This window comes from Ammospiza nelsoni, chromosome 12 (genome assembly GCF_027579445.1).
Source record: "Ammospiza nelsoni isolate bAmmNel1 chromosome 12, bAmmNel1.pri, whole genome shotgun sequence".
NCBI classification, from domain to species: Eukaryota; Metazoa; Chordata; class Aves; order Passeriformes; family Passerellidae; genus Ammospiza; species Ammospiza nelsoni.
This window is the reverse complement of record NC_080644.1, coordinates 7,368,677-7,381,998: the sequence shown is the minus strand read 5'-3', so window position 1 is coordinate 7,381,998 and position 13,322 is coordinate 7,368,677. Positions and strand designations below refer to the sequence as shown.

The 13,322-nt window shown below is 66.1% G+C and overlaps 2 protein-coding genes across 2 annotated transcripts; both read right to left on the bottom strand.

Annotated features, from left to right (window-relative positions):
• Nucleotides 1–645: 645 nt before the first annotated feature.
• On the bottom strand, nt 646–5,509 carry LOC132078805 (bactericidal permeability-increasing protein-like). The gene is made up of 16 exons (XM_059481133.1): nt 5,446–5,509; nt 4,313–4,438; nt 3,972–4,083; nt 3,758–3,886; nt 3,521–3,676; nt 3,343–3,406; nt 3,184–3,244; nt 2,932–3,023; nt 2,613–2,846; nt 2,459–2,518; nt 1,874–2,041; nt 1,622–1,689; nt 1,297–1,339; nt 1,076–1,139; nt 916–992; nt 646–819 (listed from the first exon to the last, which is right to left on the bottom strand). Exons 1-16 carry the CDS (start codon nt 5,507–5,509, stop codon nt 778–780), a joined length of 1,560 nt encoding a protein of 519 aa, XP_059337116.1. The 3' UTR covers nt 646–777.
• A 2,014-nt stretch (nt 5,510–7,523) lies between these two features.
• On the bottom strand, nt 7,524–8,399 carry ID1 (inhibitor of DNA binding 1). Its single transcript, XM_059480886.1, has 2 exons — nt 8,046–8,399; nt 7,524–7,860 (listed from the first exon to the last, which is right to left on the bottom strand). Exons 1-2 carry the CDS (start codon nt 8,364–8,366, stop codon nt 7,819–7,821), a joined length of 363 nt encoding a protein of 120 aa, XP_059336869.1. The 5' UTR covers nt 8,367–8,399; the 3' UTR covers nt 7,524–7,818.
• Nucleotides 8,400–13,322: the final 4,923 nt, after the last annotated feature.

Sequence of the window (13,322 nt, the reverse complement as noted above, 5' to 3'; positions counted from 1 at the left end):
GCCCAAGGCAGGGGGTGCTGGTTTTGGGGACAGGGGCTCAGCACCCATGAGGAGGGCAGGGGACTCACAACCTCACTGGAACCCCCAGCCCCCCGTATTCCCGGGGCTACCATTCAAAGGAGCACCTTCCCTTTGTGCAAGGCTCATTCCAGCACGGTTTGGACCACACAAACACTCGGCTTTTTTGGGATGTCACGAGCATGGGGAACGCCGAGCCACCCCACATCCCTCCCACGCGCCCAGCTCAGCGTTCCGCAGCCCCCCTCCCCTGTCCTTTCCGGGGACCCCCGGAGCGGGTGGCGGCCCCGGGCCCCGGCGGGCTCCGTGGGGCGGCGGGAGCGGCGGGAGCCCGCGGACACGAGCACCATCCCGTGGGCAGCGGGAGAGCTGCGGCCGCAGCGGCTGCGGGGAGCGGCAGCGCAGGGACCCCCGGGACCGACAGAGCCGCGGGGATCGGAGGGAACCAAGAGCCCCGTCCCCACCGTCCAGAGCCCCCCAGAGGGCACGGAGCCCACCAGGGCACAGGCAGAGCCTCTCGCAGCAGAGGACACGGCGACGCCCGGTGGTGGATCGGGAATGGGACCGTGCCCGGCAGACAGGGTGAGGGGGCTCCCCGAGACACCTACAGCACACAGGGCTGAGCTACCTCCCCTTTAATCCCTGCCGAGCATGGGGGCTGTGGCTCCCGAGGTTGGGCGCTTTGCCAGCCACGGGGGCACGGTGACACCCGGGATAGTGATGGGGACAGAACTGGCGGGTTCCCACGAGGCAGGTGTCTCACGGCTCGTACTGCAGGTCCGTGGCGATGAGCACGAAGCCCTGTAGGGAGTCAGGGTGAGAAAGGGGATATGGGGGACATGGGGGATATGGGGAACATGGGGGACCCCTGGGTAAGGGGACAGTGGTGACACCCACCTGGTGCAGTGAGAGCCGGGGTCTGAGCAGGCTGAGGCCATGCGGGAGGGGCAGGGCGATGCCAGCCTGGAGCCACTCTGTGGGGAGACAAAGTCGTAGCAGGGGATGGCCCTGGTGCAGCTGTGGGAGGATGGGGGGACAGCACGGGGACAGCACTTACTGTTTGCCCGGGGAACCCCAAAAAGCCACAGACTGAACTTCAGCAGGGTCTCCAGACGCTTCACCTGTGGGAGAGGCAGGCCCTGAGCCCGGCTCAGCACAGGCAGAGGGTCCATGCTGCAGGCAGGGCTCAGCCCCCTGCCAGACTTGCCATGCATGGGGTCCACAGCCCCCCAGTTCCCCCCCAGGGCTCCCCTTGGCTTCCCTGGCACAGCCACTCACCTCCACTGGGCCCACGTTTGATGCCACTTGTGTTATGTGGAGCCTGTAGGACAAGAACGGGGTCAGGGCCCGGCACAGGGATGGGAACTGTCCCGTGCCAGGGTAGGGACAGGCTGAGCTCCATGGTGGGACCAGGACCCAGCAGAGCAGGTCCAGCTGAGCACCTGCTGCCAGGGCAGCTGGCACAGATATGAACTGGGGGCAGGATGGGGTCTGAGCAGGTAATTCAGGTCTCAGGGAGGCAAATGGACAGAGGTGGAGAGTGGGGGAGCTCTCCAGGTATGTCCTAGGGGAGCTCAGACCCAGCTCAGGGTCAGGCACTCACCCTGTCAGTCTCACAGTGCCCCCGAGTCTGTTCCTGGTGATTGTCGGCTTCCCCGTCACGTTGGCATCCTGCAGCAGGGAGAGGCATTGGAGAGACCAGGGCAGTGCCAGCTGCCCCCAGTATCCCCCAGCTGGCCCCAGTATCCCCCAGTGCCATCCAGCTGGCCCCAGCCAGGAGCACAGGCACACCAGCCCCAGCCAGGCCCTTTGGGGTCCCCTGGCTCCCCGAGCCGTGGCAGCAGCAGCCACTCACGATGTTCAGCAGGAAGGCAGGGGCACGGGTGGCGTTGGGCAGCACCACGAAGGCCTCGGCAGAGCTGAGCAGGGTCCCGTGCAGGGCATCAGGATGGCAGGAGAGCAGGGGCTGCTGGCGGGCCCAGAGGTGCAGCTCCATGGGCTGGTCAGGATAGAGCTCCTGCAGCTGGGAGGGACAGGGCAGGGGTGGCACAGAGCCATGCTGGCCATGCCCCCAGCAGGTCCTGTGTGCCCATCACTGCCCTGCCCATTTCCTTGTCCCGGGGTGTTCCCTTCTGCCTGTATCCCATACTGCCTGCAACACCTGCCGTTTCCACTGCACCCCATTCCCTGTCCTGTCCCTCGTGCATCCCATTTGACCTCTGTGCCATCCCATGTTCCATCCCACCTGCAACCTTTCCCTCCTGCATCCCATCCCTTTCCTGTCCTTCCTTCATCATTTCATTCCCACTCTCCAGCATTCAATCACATCTTCTGTTCCTCCTGCAATCCCATCTTGTGTCCCATGTCCCATCCCACCTGCATCCTGTCCTACTCCATGTCCTGCCTGTGTCCCCTTGTCCCTGTGTCCCATGCCACTCACCTGAGGGGAGAAGATCCCCATGCTCTTGGTGCTCAGCTGGAGCGGGAACCGCCGGGGGACCTGGAAGGCAGGGAGGGATCAGGGGCTGGGGCTGAGCAGGGGTGGGCATGGGGACAGCCCGGTGGGGACAGCTCTGCTCTGCAGCCACCCCTACCATGTCACTGGAGATGAGCCTGCGCAGGGCCCCGGCTGTGAAGTAGGTGAAGGCGGCCGAGTTGGCGACGAACTCGGTGACAGCCAGCAGCAGCGTGGGCTCGTGTGCCATGGGCGGTGTGGTGGGCAGGGCCGTGGGCAAAGCCACAGGCAGTGCCATGGGCAGTGCCACAGGCAGCGCCACAGGCAGCGCTGAGGGTCTCTGGTGGTACGTGCCCACCCTGAAGATCTCTCCCTGCACAGACACACAGATGGATCTGAGGATCAGCCAGGCTCCCCTCTTCGCAAATGTGGCCCAGGGATGCCCAGGATGGCATTACCTTGAGGGCAATGTCCCCATACTCCTCTGTGAAGGCTGGCGGTGCCAGGAGGGAGTGGTCGATGGCAGCAATGGTGTCCAGCTGGGTGGACACTGCAGGGACACCGAAGTGGATGTGAGGAGTCAGACCCCTAGCCCCCTCCCACAGCCTGGCTCTGGCAGGATCCAGCCCCACAGGGGGGTCCTGCAGACCCTGCTGGGCACCAGCCCTGTCCACAGCCCCCCAGGACCACCCTGGGGTCCCCTCACCCACCTTTCATGCGCTTCAGGGCAGTGTCCAGCCTGTCAATGCCTCTCTGGAGCACGAGGCAGAGCTGGAAGCAGAGCAGGGTGTCAGGGATGAGGGTCTCCAAGCCTCTCACTGGGCTGGGGGGGACAGGGACACCCCAGAGCACAGGGGCTGAGCACCCACCTGCTTGTTCAGCTGCTGCCGCAGGGTTCTCTGGAGCAGAGGTGCCAGCAGGTTGTAGAGCCAGCTGTAGGGCACAGTGGGGTGCTCAGATCACCTCAGGGCCCCCACCCAGCCTCCCCCAGCCCACCACCCTGCCTGGGCACCAGGAGTCCTGCACAGAGCAGGGGCCTGGCATCACCTGTATCCACGGTGGAACTCCATGTGCAGGTCGGTGCCGTGGGTGTCACAGCCGGCGCTCCAAACCGTGGGGTGGCCACTGCCGTCCTCGCTCACACCCAGCACCGCGGCCACGGCCACGTCCTGCATGCCCAGCTCCACAGAGCCGCTGTCCTGGCTGGGGACAGAGCGGGTGAGCGCGGGGACAGCGGGGACACTGCGCCACCCGGGTGCTGTCCCTGTCCCCATGGGCACTCACACGGCTCCCAGCTGCGCTGCCCAGTCGGCGCTGAGCTGCACCCGGGCGCGCTGCACCGTCAGCCTCAGCCCCACGTCCTCGGCAAAGTCCAGCGTGGATTCGTTCATCTGCAGCTCGTGGATGCGAATCCTGCACAACACAGGCGAGCTGTGCTTGTGGCTGTGGCACAGACAGGGATGGGGACAGGGACAGGGAGCCCACGGGTGGCTCCTACCGTGGCACAGCGTAGGTGAGAGTTCCCAGGAGGGTGTTGTAGGAGCCCGTCAGGTTCAGCTCGTGCTCCTTCTGCAGCATCGACTGGAGCAGCTCCAGCCCAAAGCGCCGGCCTGGGGCAAAGTGGGAATTTGGGGTGACACAAGGAAGGGGCTGGGGTACCTGGGGTGTCAGCAGAGTGAGCATCCAGGGCCAGGATGGTCCTTCCATCCCCCATTCCTGTCAGACTTGCCATCATTCCTGGGGGTGCCCATTGGTTCCCTTCATTCCCCATCCTTGGCAGTCTGGGCATCATCCCCCACTGTCCCCCCCATCCCTCCCTACTCAGGAGCACAGACTCACCAAACTCCAGCGTCCTCTGGGTCAGCCAGACCTTGATGCCAGGGCTGGTGGTGGTGGCAGAGACACAGGTGGGCAGCAGGAGCAAGAGGCAGAGCCATACAGCACCTCGAGGCTGGGACCTGGAGGCTGGAGCAGAGGACATGGCTGGGGGACACACAGCAGGTGTAGAGACCCCTTCCCTGTGCACCAGCACAGCCAGGACTTATACTGGGGACAGGGAGCCCCGGGTGACATCAGCACACATGGGGACACCGCAGTGCTCCAGCCACCGAAAGCCCAGCCTTGCCCAACCGTGACTGAAAGGGGAAGCCCCATCGTGGGAGCAGGGCAATGCAGGGTCCCACAGCAGCCCTGCCAGCCCCACCCTGGGGGTACACAGGAGCCAGGGACACCAGCTGGGGCTCCCCACAGGGACACGGGACATGTGGGGACACACAGAGACCCGGCTGGGGCAAGGCCACATAGGGCTTCAGCTGTGCCCTGCCTGGGAGCGACGGAGCAGTGGGGGACAGGGACGCAATGAGCTGGTCCAGGGGGCTCAGCCCATTTGCACCAGGGGCCAGCAGCTGTTCCCACCTTGGGAAGGGCTCTGGGAACCCTGTGTAGGGTTACCAGCATGTCAGTGGGGATTGGGGTGTATAGAAGCAGCCCCCAAGGAAGTGATGGAAAAGTTGGGACAGTCAGAGTGAGAGCAGAACTGTGCAATCCCCTCCAAAAAACCCCAGTGGTGGGGAAGGAGCCACCCACAGTGTCAAACCCTAGAGACCGTCCCCTAGCTGGGGTGAGCCCCTCCAGTGCCCTGGGCTATGGATGAGCCCCTCCAGTGCCAGGGCTCCAGCTGCCCTCCTGGATCCAGCCTGGCAGACACAGAGGTACCTCTAGTAGGGCCAGGGCCTCATCTCAGCACCACAGGGGCACATAGAGCCCACATAGAGGGGCAGCCTCACCAGAGGGACCACAGCCCACATAATGCACCTTATGGAGGTCTTGAAACCAGCTGCCCCCTGGCCTGGGATGCCCAGTGCCACCAGCCACGGCTGCAGCAGCGACCAGAGCCCCCAGCAGTGACCCCAGCCCAATGCCTACCAAAGCCCCTCCATCCCAGGGTGCCCCTGCCCTTCAGCAGCTCTCACCGTGCCCGGTGGGTGCCGTGCCCCACACCGCAGCTCCTGCCATGGGTCCCGCAGCTCCTGCCATGGGTCCCGGCTCCTGCGTGTCCCAGGACTGTACGTGGCAGTGAAGAGCAGGGACCAGCTCTGACGCCAATGTCCATCCCGGGTCCTGGTCACACCACAACGTCACCCATTTCCCCCGTCCCTAATCCCTTCCGGGATGAATCAGGTCCCACGAAAACACCGAGGGACCGGTTGGGGCGCAGGTGCCCGCGGGCTGGGCGCTCCCTCGGGCTCTCCGGTGCATCCTGGAGCTGCCGCATCCGGCATCCCGACACGTGCAGGGGCTCGGCCCTGCCAGCCCCGCTGCCAGCCCGGGCTGGCCCCGCAGCCCCTTCCCGTGCCAGGTACCCGGGGGTGCCCAGGTACCCGGGGGTGCCACCCCGCGTCCCCTGAGCAGGGGATGGATGGCGGGCAGGGCTGCATGGCGAGGGCTCCGTTGTGGGGCACACAGGGGTCAGGCAGAGACCCGGGGACACACACGGACACACGCGGAGCCCGTCTCCCCACCGCTCCGGCGGGAGCTTCCACATCAGCAGCAATGAACAGGCAAGGACGGCACCCGCGAACACGGCACGGGAACAGCCCCAGCGCCTCCCGCGCCGCCCCCGGCCCGAGCAGAGCCCCCAGCCCCGGTTCTCCTGTCCCGGGACCTTCCAGGCTGCTCCAGGCGGGCGGCCCGAGCCGTGCACTGCGAGCGGGCACCGGGAGAGGGACCCACCGGCCCGTCCCGCCGCGCTCGGAGCTGGGAGGAGGGCGGGCGGCGTAGGAGACACCGGGGGGACGATGAGGAGGAGCCGGGGGGTGATGGAGGGGACCCATCCAAGGATGGACAAGTTCATCACCCAGAGCCCCCGGCCCCCCTGCGTGTCCCCCGCTGCTTTGTCACAGCCGGACACGAGTGGACAGCGAGGCAGTGTCTGGATAGCCCAGGTCACCTGTCCCCTGCACAGGCCCTGCTGGGCTGGGAAAGCACGAGTGGACACGCGTGGACACACAGCTGTGAGCACACAGACACACACAGAGGTGTGCACAGCCTCACACACGCACACGGCTGTGCCTGGGGCTGTTCAGCCCCTTCCAGCCCCAAATCCCCTGGTTGCAGGACCCTGGGGAGGGGGAGAGCCTAAAGGGTCCCACCGGAGCAACAAGAGCCCCTCCAGGCACCCCGATTGTCCCTGCCAGGCCCATAGGGAGGTCTGAACAGATCCAGGACAGGAGGCTGTGAGATCCCCGGGGTGTTTGTGAGTCACAGGGAAGCTCAGGTCGGCAGCTGCCCGGGGCACCCCCAGCCCTCGGGGTTGCACAAGCCCTGATGCAATTTCCTTGTCCCGAGCGTTGTGTGTCCCCACAGGCAGGGTTTGCACCAGGAAGAGCAGGAACCACGGGGCGAGGCCACAGAGAGAAGCACCCCAGGATTCGTATCTGCTCTCCCCTGTGAAGGGAACAATCCCTGCATCATCAGCCCTGCAATCCCCCAGTCCTGACACAGCAACAATCGTGGGAGCCCTGGAAAGGCTGCTGGGTGCAGGTGGCCCAGCTGGGAAGGGGAGGGAAGGGAATTCCAGGCTGTGAACACACCACTGTCCAGGGAAATGGGGAAACCACACTCCCATGGGGCACAGAACCCCACAGCTGGCTCACAGCACTGTCCCCTCTGTGTCATCATCCCATTAGGTGCCTAATCACGGGAAGATGCATCCCAGGGCTGCTGCATTATCCCACCACAGAATATAGGGTGCCAACCATCTTTCCTCCTGTGTCTGACCCTCAACACCCCACTGAGCCTAGGGAATGAAACCCCTCAGGAATCACTGGGAGAGGCTCTGTGTGGGCAGTGCTGGGACACAGGAAATTGAGACCAGCCCATGAGAAATCCCTTCCCCAGCACCACCACAGGGTCCCAGACCCTGTACCCCCAACATACCCACCCAGCCCACAGTGGTCTGCATAAGTTGCCCCCTGTTAAATGGGGCACAAATCCCCGGAGCAAAACACGCCCAAAACCCTGGGGAGGCGGCAGGAAGAAAACGCACGTGTGGTCATCAGGGCTTGTTTAATAACAAAACTCCAGCTATTGTAGAACAATATTCTCCAGAATCATTGTAATATACAATACGGGGAATGCTCTCAGCAATCTGAGAAGGAAGGATCCGGCCCACAGCACCCCCTGCCCAGGCTGCGGGGTTGGGGAACCAGGGATGCGGGTGAGCCGCGGTGCTCGGGGACGGGGTCCCGGGAACGATGTCCGTGGTGGGACCGGGATCCCGGGGATGATGTCCGTGGTGGGACCGGGATCCCGGGAACGATGTCCGTGGAAGGTCCAGAGCGGTCTCAGCGGCAGAGGATCCGATCGGCAGCGGGAATGCACGGAGCCTGCGGAAAGGGACACGAAGCGGGCGGTCAATACTTGCCAGAGGTGCCGGAGATGGAAAGGGGCAGGAGGAAGAGACATCCCCGGGAAGGAGAGGGCGCGGATCGGGGGAAGGAGAGTCCAAGGAACGCCGGTGCTGCCCGTGAGGAGCGCGGCTCTGAGCCGGTGCCGCGGGGTCCGCACTCACCTCGGGGGAGTCCCCAGCAGCGGCGGGGCGAGGGGGGCCGCACTGCAGCTCCAGCTGCAGGTCCCAGATGTAGTCGATAACGTGCTGCAGCAGCTCCACCTTGGAGACCCGCCGGTGCCGCGGCAGCGTCGGCACCAGCGCCCGTAGCCGCGAGTAGCAGCCCTTCATATCGTACAGCAGCGCGGCGGCCGCCTGCTCCGCCGCCACCGGCGACACCCCCGGGACCGGCCCGCAGCGAGCGGTCTCCCCGGGCCGCACGGCCTTCAGCGGGCCACCGGCGCCCGCGGGCAGCGGCGAAGAAGCGACAGCGGCGACCTTCATGGCGAGAGGCGGCGAGCACGGCGGGCAGGACGGGGACGCGGCGGGCGGACAGGGAGCTCGCGCCCCGCCGCGCTCTTATAGAGCACCGCCGGTGGGTGGGCGGGGCCGCGGGGACCCCTCGGCCAATGGCAGCGCGGAAAAGGAGGACAGAGCCCCGCCCACTCCATTCATGCGCCCCAAAGGGCAGCGTCTTAAAGGGGCAATGGCGGAGGGAGTGCCGGGACGGGCTCGGGCTGCGGGGCAGGGACGCCGGCGGTGCGGCGGCTACAGCGGTGCGGAGCCCCCACCGTGCCCGCACTTAGGGCGGGTGCTCGCCCCGCGGGCTCCTGGTGTCGGGCTCCCCGCTCGCTCCGTGTCCCCTCCAGGCCCCCGGTGCCCCTCCGGGCTCGGCCCCCCCGCTCTCCCCGCGGCCCCCCCGCCCCGCGGCGGCTCAGACCGTGAGACGCCAGGCTCGTGACGTCACCCATTCATAAAACGCCGCGCGCTGTCAGCGCGGCGCCGGGCGGGCGGTGCCCATGGCGACGGGGGCGGGGCGGGGCCACACACCTGCAGCCCCTACGGGGGGCACCGGGACCCCCACGGAGACAGCGCCATCCCCACCGGGACACCGGCACCCCACGGAGACACCGGCACCGGCATGCTCTCGTGGATACGGCCACCGGGACCTTACAGGAATCACAGGGACCCCCGGGGGACATCTGCACCCCCACGAGGACACCGGGGCCCCACGGTGGCACAGGCATACGGGCATCCCCACAGGGGACAGCTCCGCGCCCCCCGGCCCAAGTTCGGAGTTCCCCGTTCCCCCTCTCTCCCGGGGCTCAAACCTCCGCAGAGCTGCTCGGTGGCGGCCCCTGGGGCGGGGGGCGTCAGGTCCGGGACCACCCGAGGGGCGGGCAGAGGTTCGAGCGCTGGGTGCGTGGGGCAGCGCGGGGCTGCGAGCACGGTTCTGCCGCGGGAGAAACCCGTTGAGGTCCCGCTACTGTGCGAGGCAGCCGGTCCTTGCCCCGAAGGGTTTCTGGTCCGGGCTGTAATTAGCGTTCCTGCTAATTACCCCGCACCTGCGGGAAGGGCAGGCAGCGCCCGGGGAGGGCCCCCGAGCGAGACCCCGGCACACCCCGAGCAGCACGGAACGGTGTGGAAAGGGAGGGAAAGCCGAGCCTCAGACACTCCCGGGTGTGTGCTCACACCGACACGCAGGGTGGGTGTGCGTGTGCACACAAAGGTGTGGACACACACGTGCTTGCACACACAGATATGTGTGGGACATACCCAAATATGTGCACAGGAGCGTTCACACGCATACACAACCCTGTGCAGACCAAACACAGCCACAAGTACCTGCACACAACAGAGGCACACGCGGATGGACGCACATACAGGTACACACACACACGTGTACACACATGCACGCTCATGCACACGTACACCCTGCCTTGCACACCAATATGTGTGCCCAAATCCCAGCACAGCTCTCCCAGCCCTTTATGGGGTTGGGCTGGGAGGGCCAGACCCTGCCGCACGTCCCCAGGCATTCGGGAGCTGAAGGCCTCCCCTCTTCTTCCTCTTTTGGGGCGGGCAGCAATCCTGGAGAGCATGCATGAACTCCAGCCCTGCCAGCCTGGCTGGGGGGAGCTGGATCCCCCTGTCCCTCCCTCTGTCCCTCCTCCCTGTGTCCCCAGCCTGGTGCGGTGGCGGTTCCCAGGGTGGGCACGGCGCTGGGGTCGCCCCCTCCATTCAGGGCTCGGCGGAGGGCCCGGTGCTGCCCGGTTCCCACCGCGGCTCTCAAAGCTGCTAATTAGCCCCCATCTGGCGGCAGTGGCCGGGCCGCGGCGGGAGGCCGGGGACATTGTGCACAGGAATGTCTTTCAGGGCCGCCGGCCGGCCGCCGCCACCGCCAGCTGCGCCGCCAACAATGCCAGGACGAGCCGGACCCCGCGCCCCTGCCACCGGCCACCCCGAGCGGCGCGGGGGACAAGGACGGGGACACATTTCGTGGTCGTGGTGGGTGTCACGGCACACAGGGCACAGCCAGCCTGGCACAGCCACTCCAGCTGCTCCAGCCCACTGGATGCCCCGAGAGCGGGACACCCTCACCCCATCCCTGTGCGTGTTGGGGTGCTGGGGATGGGGTGCGGGGCTCGGGGCTGCCAGCGTGGCACCGGGACGCTGCCTTGGCCACAGCTGGCCGCGGGGTCCCGGCCTGGCACGGCGAGCCGGCCGGCGCAGCAGTGTTGTCCGGCAGAACACAGAGCTTCATTTCCATCTCAATTCTGGGAACGGGGCTCACGGCGCGGTAACAGCAGCCTCGGCCATATGGTGCTGGCGGGGCTCAGCCCGGCCGGGGGGGCAGCCGGGGGGCGGCTGCTTTGCGCTGAGCAGGGGTTGCCCGGCAGCCGAGCACATCAAAGCCCCCGGCCGCCCCCGCCCCGCCGGGACCACACAGGGCACGGCCGGCCAGGCCGCCGAGGGGCCGGGGGGCTGCCTGTGCTGCTGTGAGGGGGAATGGGGGACAGGCGGCACCCCAGAAGCGGCAGCACCCAGCCCCACACTCCGGCACGCAGGGCTGGAAGGCAGCACGGACACCGCAGGTCAGGCTGGGCCCCAGCAGTGACCAGGGCTCCCAAACTGGCTGGGTTGGGCTCCAGCCAGATCCCCTCTCCCGGTGCCATCCGCAGGTCACCCCTGAGGCTACACAGAGCTTCCACCCCCCCACGTCCGCACGACACTGCTGAGCCAGGGTTGCAGATGTGCCGGGGCCGCCGGCACAGCTGGAGCGGGGCCGAGGCCTGAGAAAGCCCCTGCGCATTCCCCTCCCGCCTTCTCCCTTCCCGTTCCCAGCTTCCATCCGCCGCAGCCCAGACCAGCTGGAGCCAGGCAGCCCTTCCTGGGATTTATTCCAGCTTCCTGCCCCTCCTCGCCGGCCGACCGGGACTGGGGCTGCCTTGGGCTGCTTCCTCTCCCTGCTCGCAGCCGCCGGCCGGGCGCCACTGTCAGTAGCCATCATCACACAGGACCCCAGCTCCCACCACCAGCACCCACCACTCCACAGGACCCCAGAGCTCACCTCCAGCACCCACCACTCCAGGGGACCCCGGAGCTCACCTCCAGCACCCACCACTCCATGGGACCCCAGCTCCCACCACCAGACCCCACCACTCCATGGGACCCCAGCTCTCACCACCAGCACCCACCATCACAGCAAAGCACCTCCCACCCTGCATGGTAGAGCATGAGGTACAACTGCAGCACCCATCACCCATCATCACTCAGCTGAAACCCTGCTGAGGTGGGGAGGCTCCACAGCGCTCTAAAGACGAGCAGCCCTGATGTGTCCCCCCTCACACCAGGCACCAGCACTCCCAAAACATGAAACCACCCTCCCCTTGCCTGGTGTTTGCACCCTGTGCACCTCCAGCTCAGCTCATCCCACCCCACTGCAATTCCTGGTGGGAGCTTGGCACAAGGGGTGTGAGCCCATGAGCTCCCCTGGCTAAGGGGCATCTACAACCCTGCCATGAGGTGCCATGGGTGAGTGGGTGGGCGATGATCATCCCAAACCCCACATGTGCTGGCAGCAGAACAGGCAGCACTGGCCCCTGCCCGAGCTGGGCGCAGTTGAGTGGACAAAGGTTTCCTGCTGGAGCCGGCACATCCCCGTTTCCGCAGCCCCCACCGGGCCGGAGGGACCCTGCCGAGAGGGGACCTGGCCCAGCAGCGGCGCAGACACAGCGGAGCCGAGTGGCCTCAGCCCTGCCAGGACCGGAGGTGCCACAGGCCCAGGTGCAGCGGGTGAGGGAACCCAGGAGCGCCGAGTGCCGGCTCCAGCAGCGGCTCCTTGCAGGGCCCAGCACATTTCCTTCCTCCCGGCCGGCCCCGGCTCATCGGCCAGGCAGGGTGAGGGGTGACCCTGCTCTCCCCTTCCCAGCCCTTCCGCTCCCTGCAGCCCTGGGAAAGCTCTCGGCCATGCTTCCACCACACCTACAGCAGGCAGGAGCTGCTGGGAGCTCTGCAGGGCAGGAGGGTGATGGTGGCACCAGGGGTACCCTGTGCACCCCCCAGGCTGCTCCTGCCCTCTTGGGGCCTCTGGAGGCTGCACGGGGATGCAGCTCCTACCACTCACAGCCAGGGAGGACACAGTGCCAGCCGCACACCAAGGGACACACCAGGCGGGGGAGTGGGGTCCTGACTGAGGGAAGGGTCCTGCACCCCACGGCAGAGCCCAAGTCCTTCTCCATGGAACACTGGAGGCTGGTGAAATCACATCTGGAGTCTAGACTCAGTGACTCGGTGGGCTGGGCCTGGCGGCCGTGCTGTACCCAGACCCTGCTGCACACTGTTTGCTTAGCTGGAGGTATTTAATTGGAATTAAAGTGGCCCCTCTTGTTTTTGCGGACAGGGCTGTTGGAAAAGGAGCTGTAAGTCATAGAAAACATCTGTAGGAGCCTGCGAAGGGTCATTAGATGGCAGAACGCGAGGCGCCACTTTTAGTGCTCGCAGCCGGCGCAGGGAATAATGGTTCAATACGGCTTTTGTGGAGGAGCTGCCAAGCCAGCAAACACTTTCTATTTATTCTGGCAGTGGGCATGGCCGAAGGGATGCACGATCCTCCACATGTGGCCCTCCAGGAGGGGTAGGGAGGACACTGCCAGTGCTGCAGGACACAGGGCAGCTGGTCCCAGTGGAAGCTGCGGTGGATGCTGGAGCTGCCCCTGCCTGCAGCCCCTCCAGCCCCCATGCCTGCACCAGCATTCTCTGCCCATCCCAGCCCTAAAGGGTGCAGGATTGTGCCTGGCTCCCTGCAAGGCTGGGGGACAATCCATACTGTCTTCACCCTGCTCCAGGGCTGGGTTTGAGGTTACCCACTCTTACCTCTCCCATTTCTGCTCCTCCAGGCTATGGGGCATTAGCTTCAGCTCACTGAGCACCCCAGCAGCTGAGGGAGAGCACATTCCC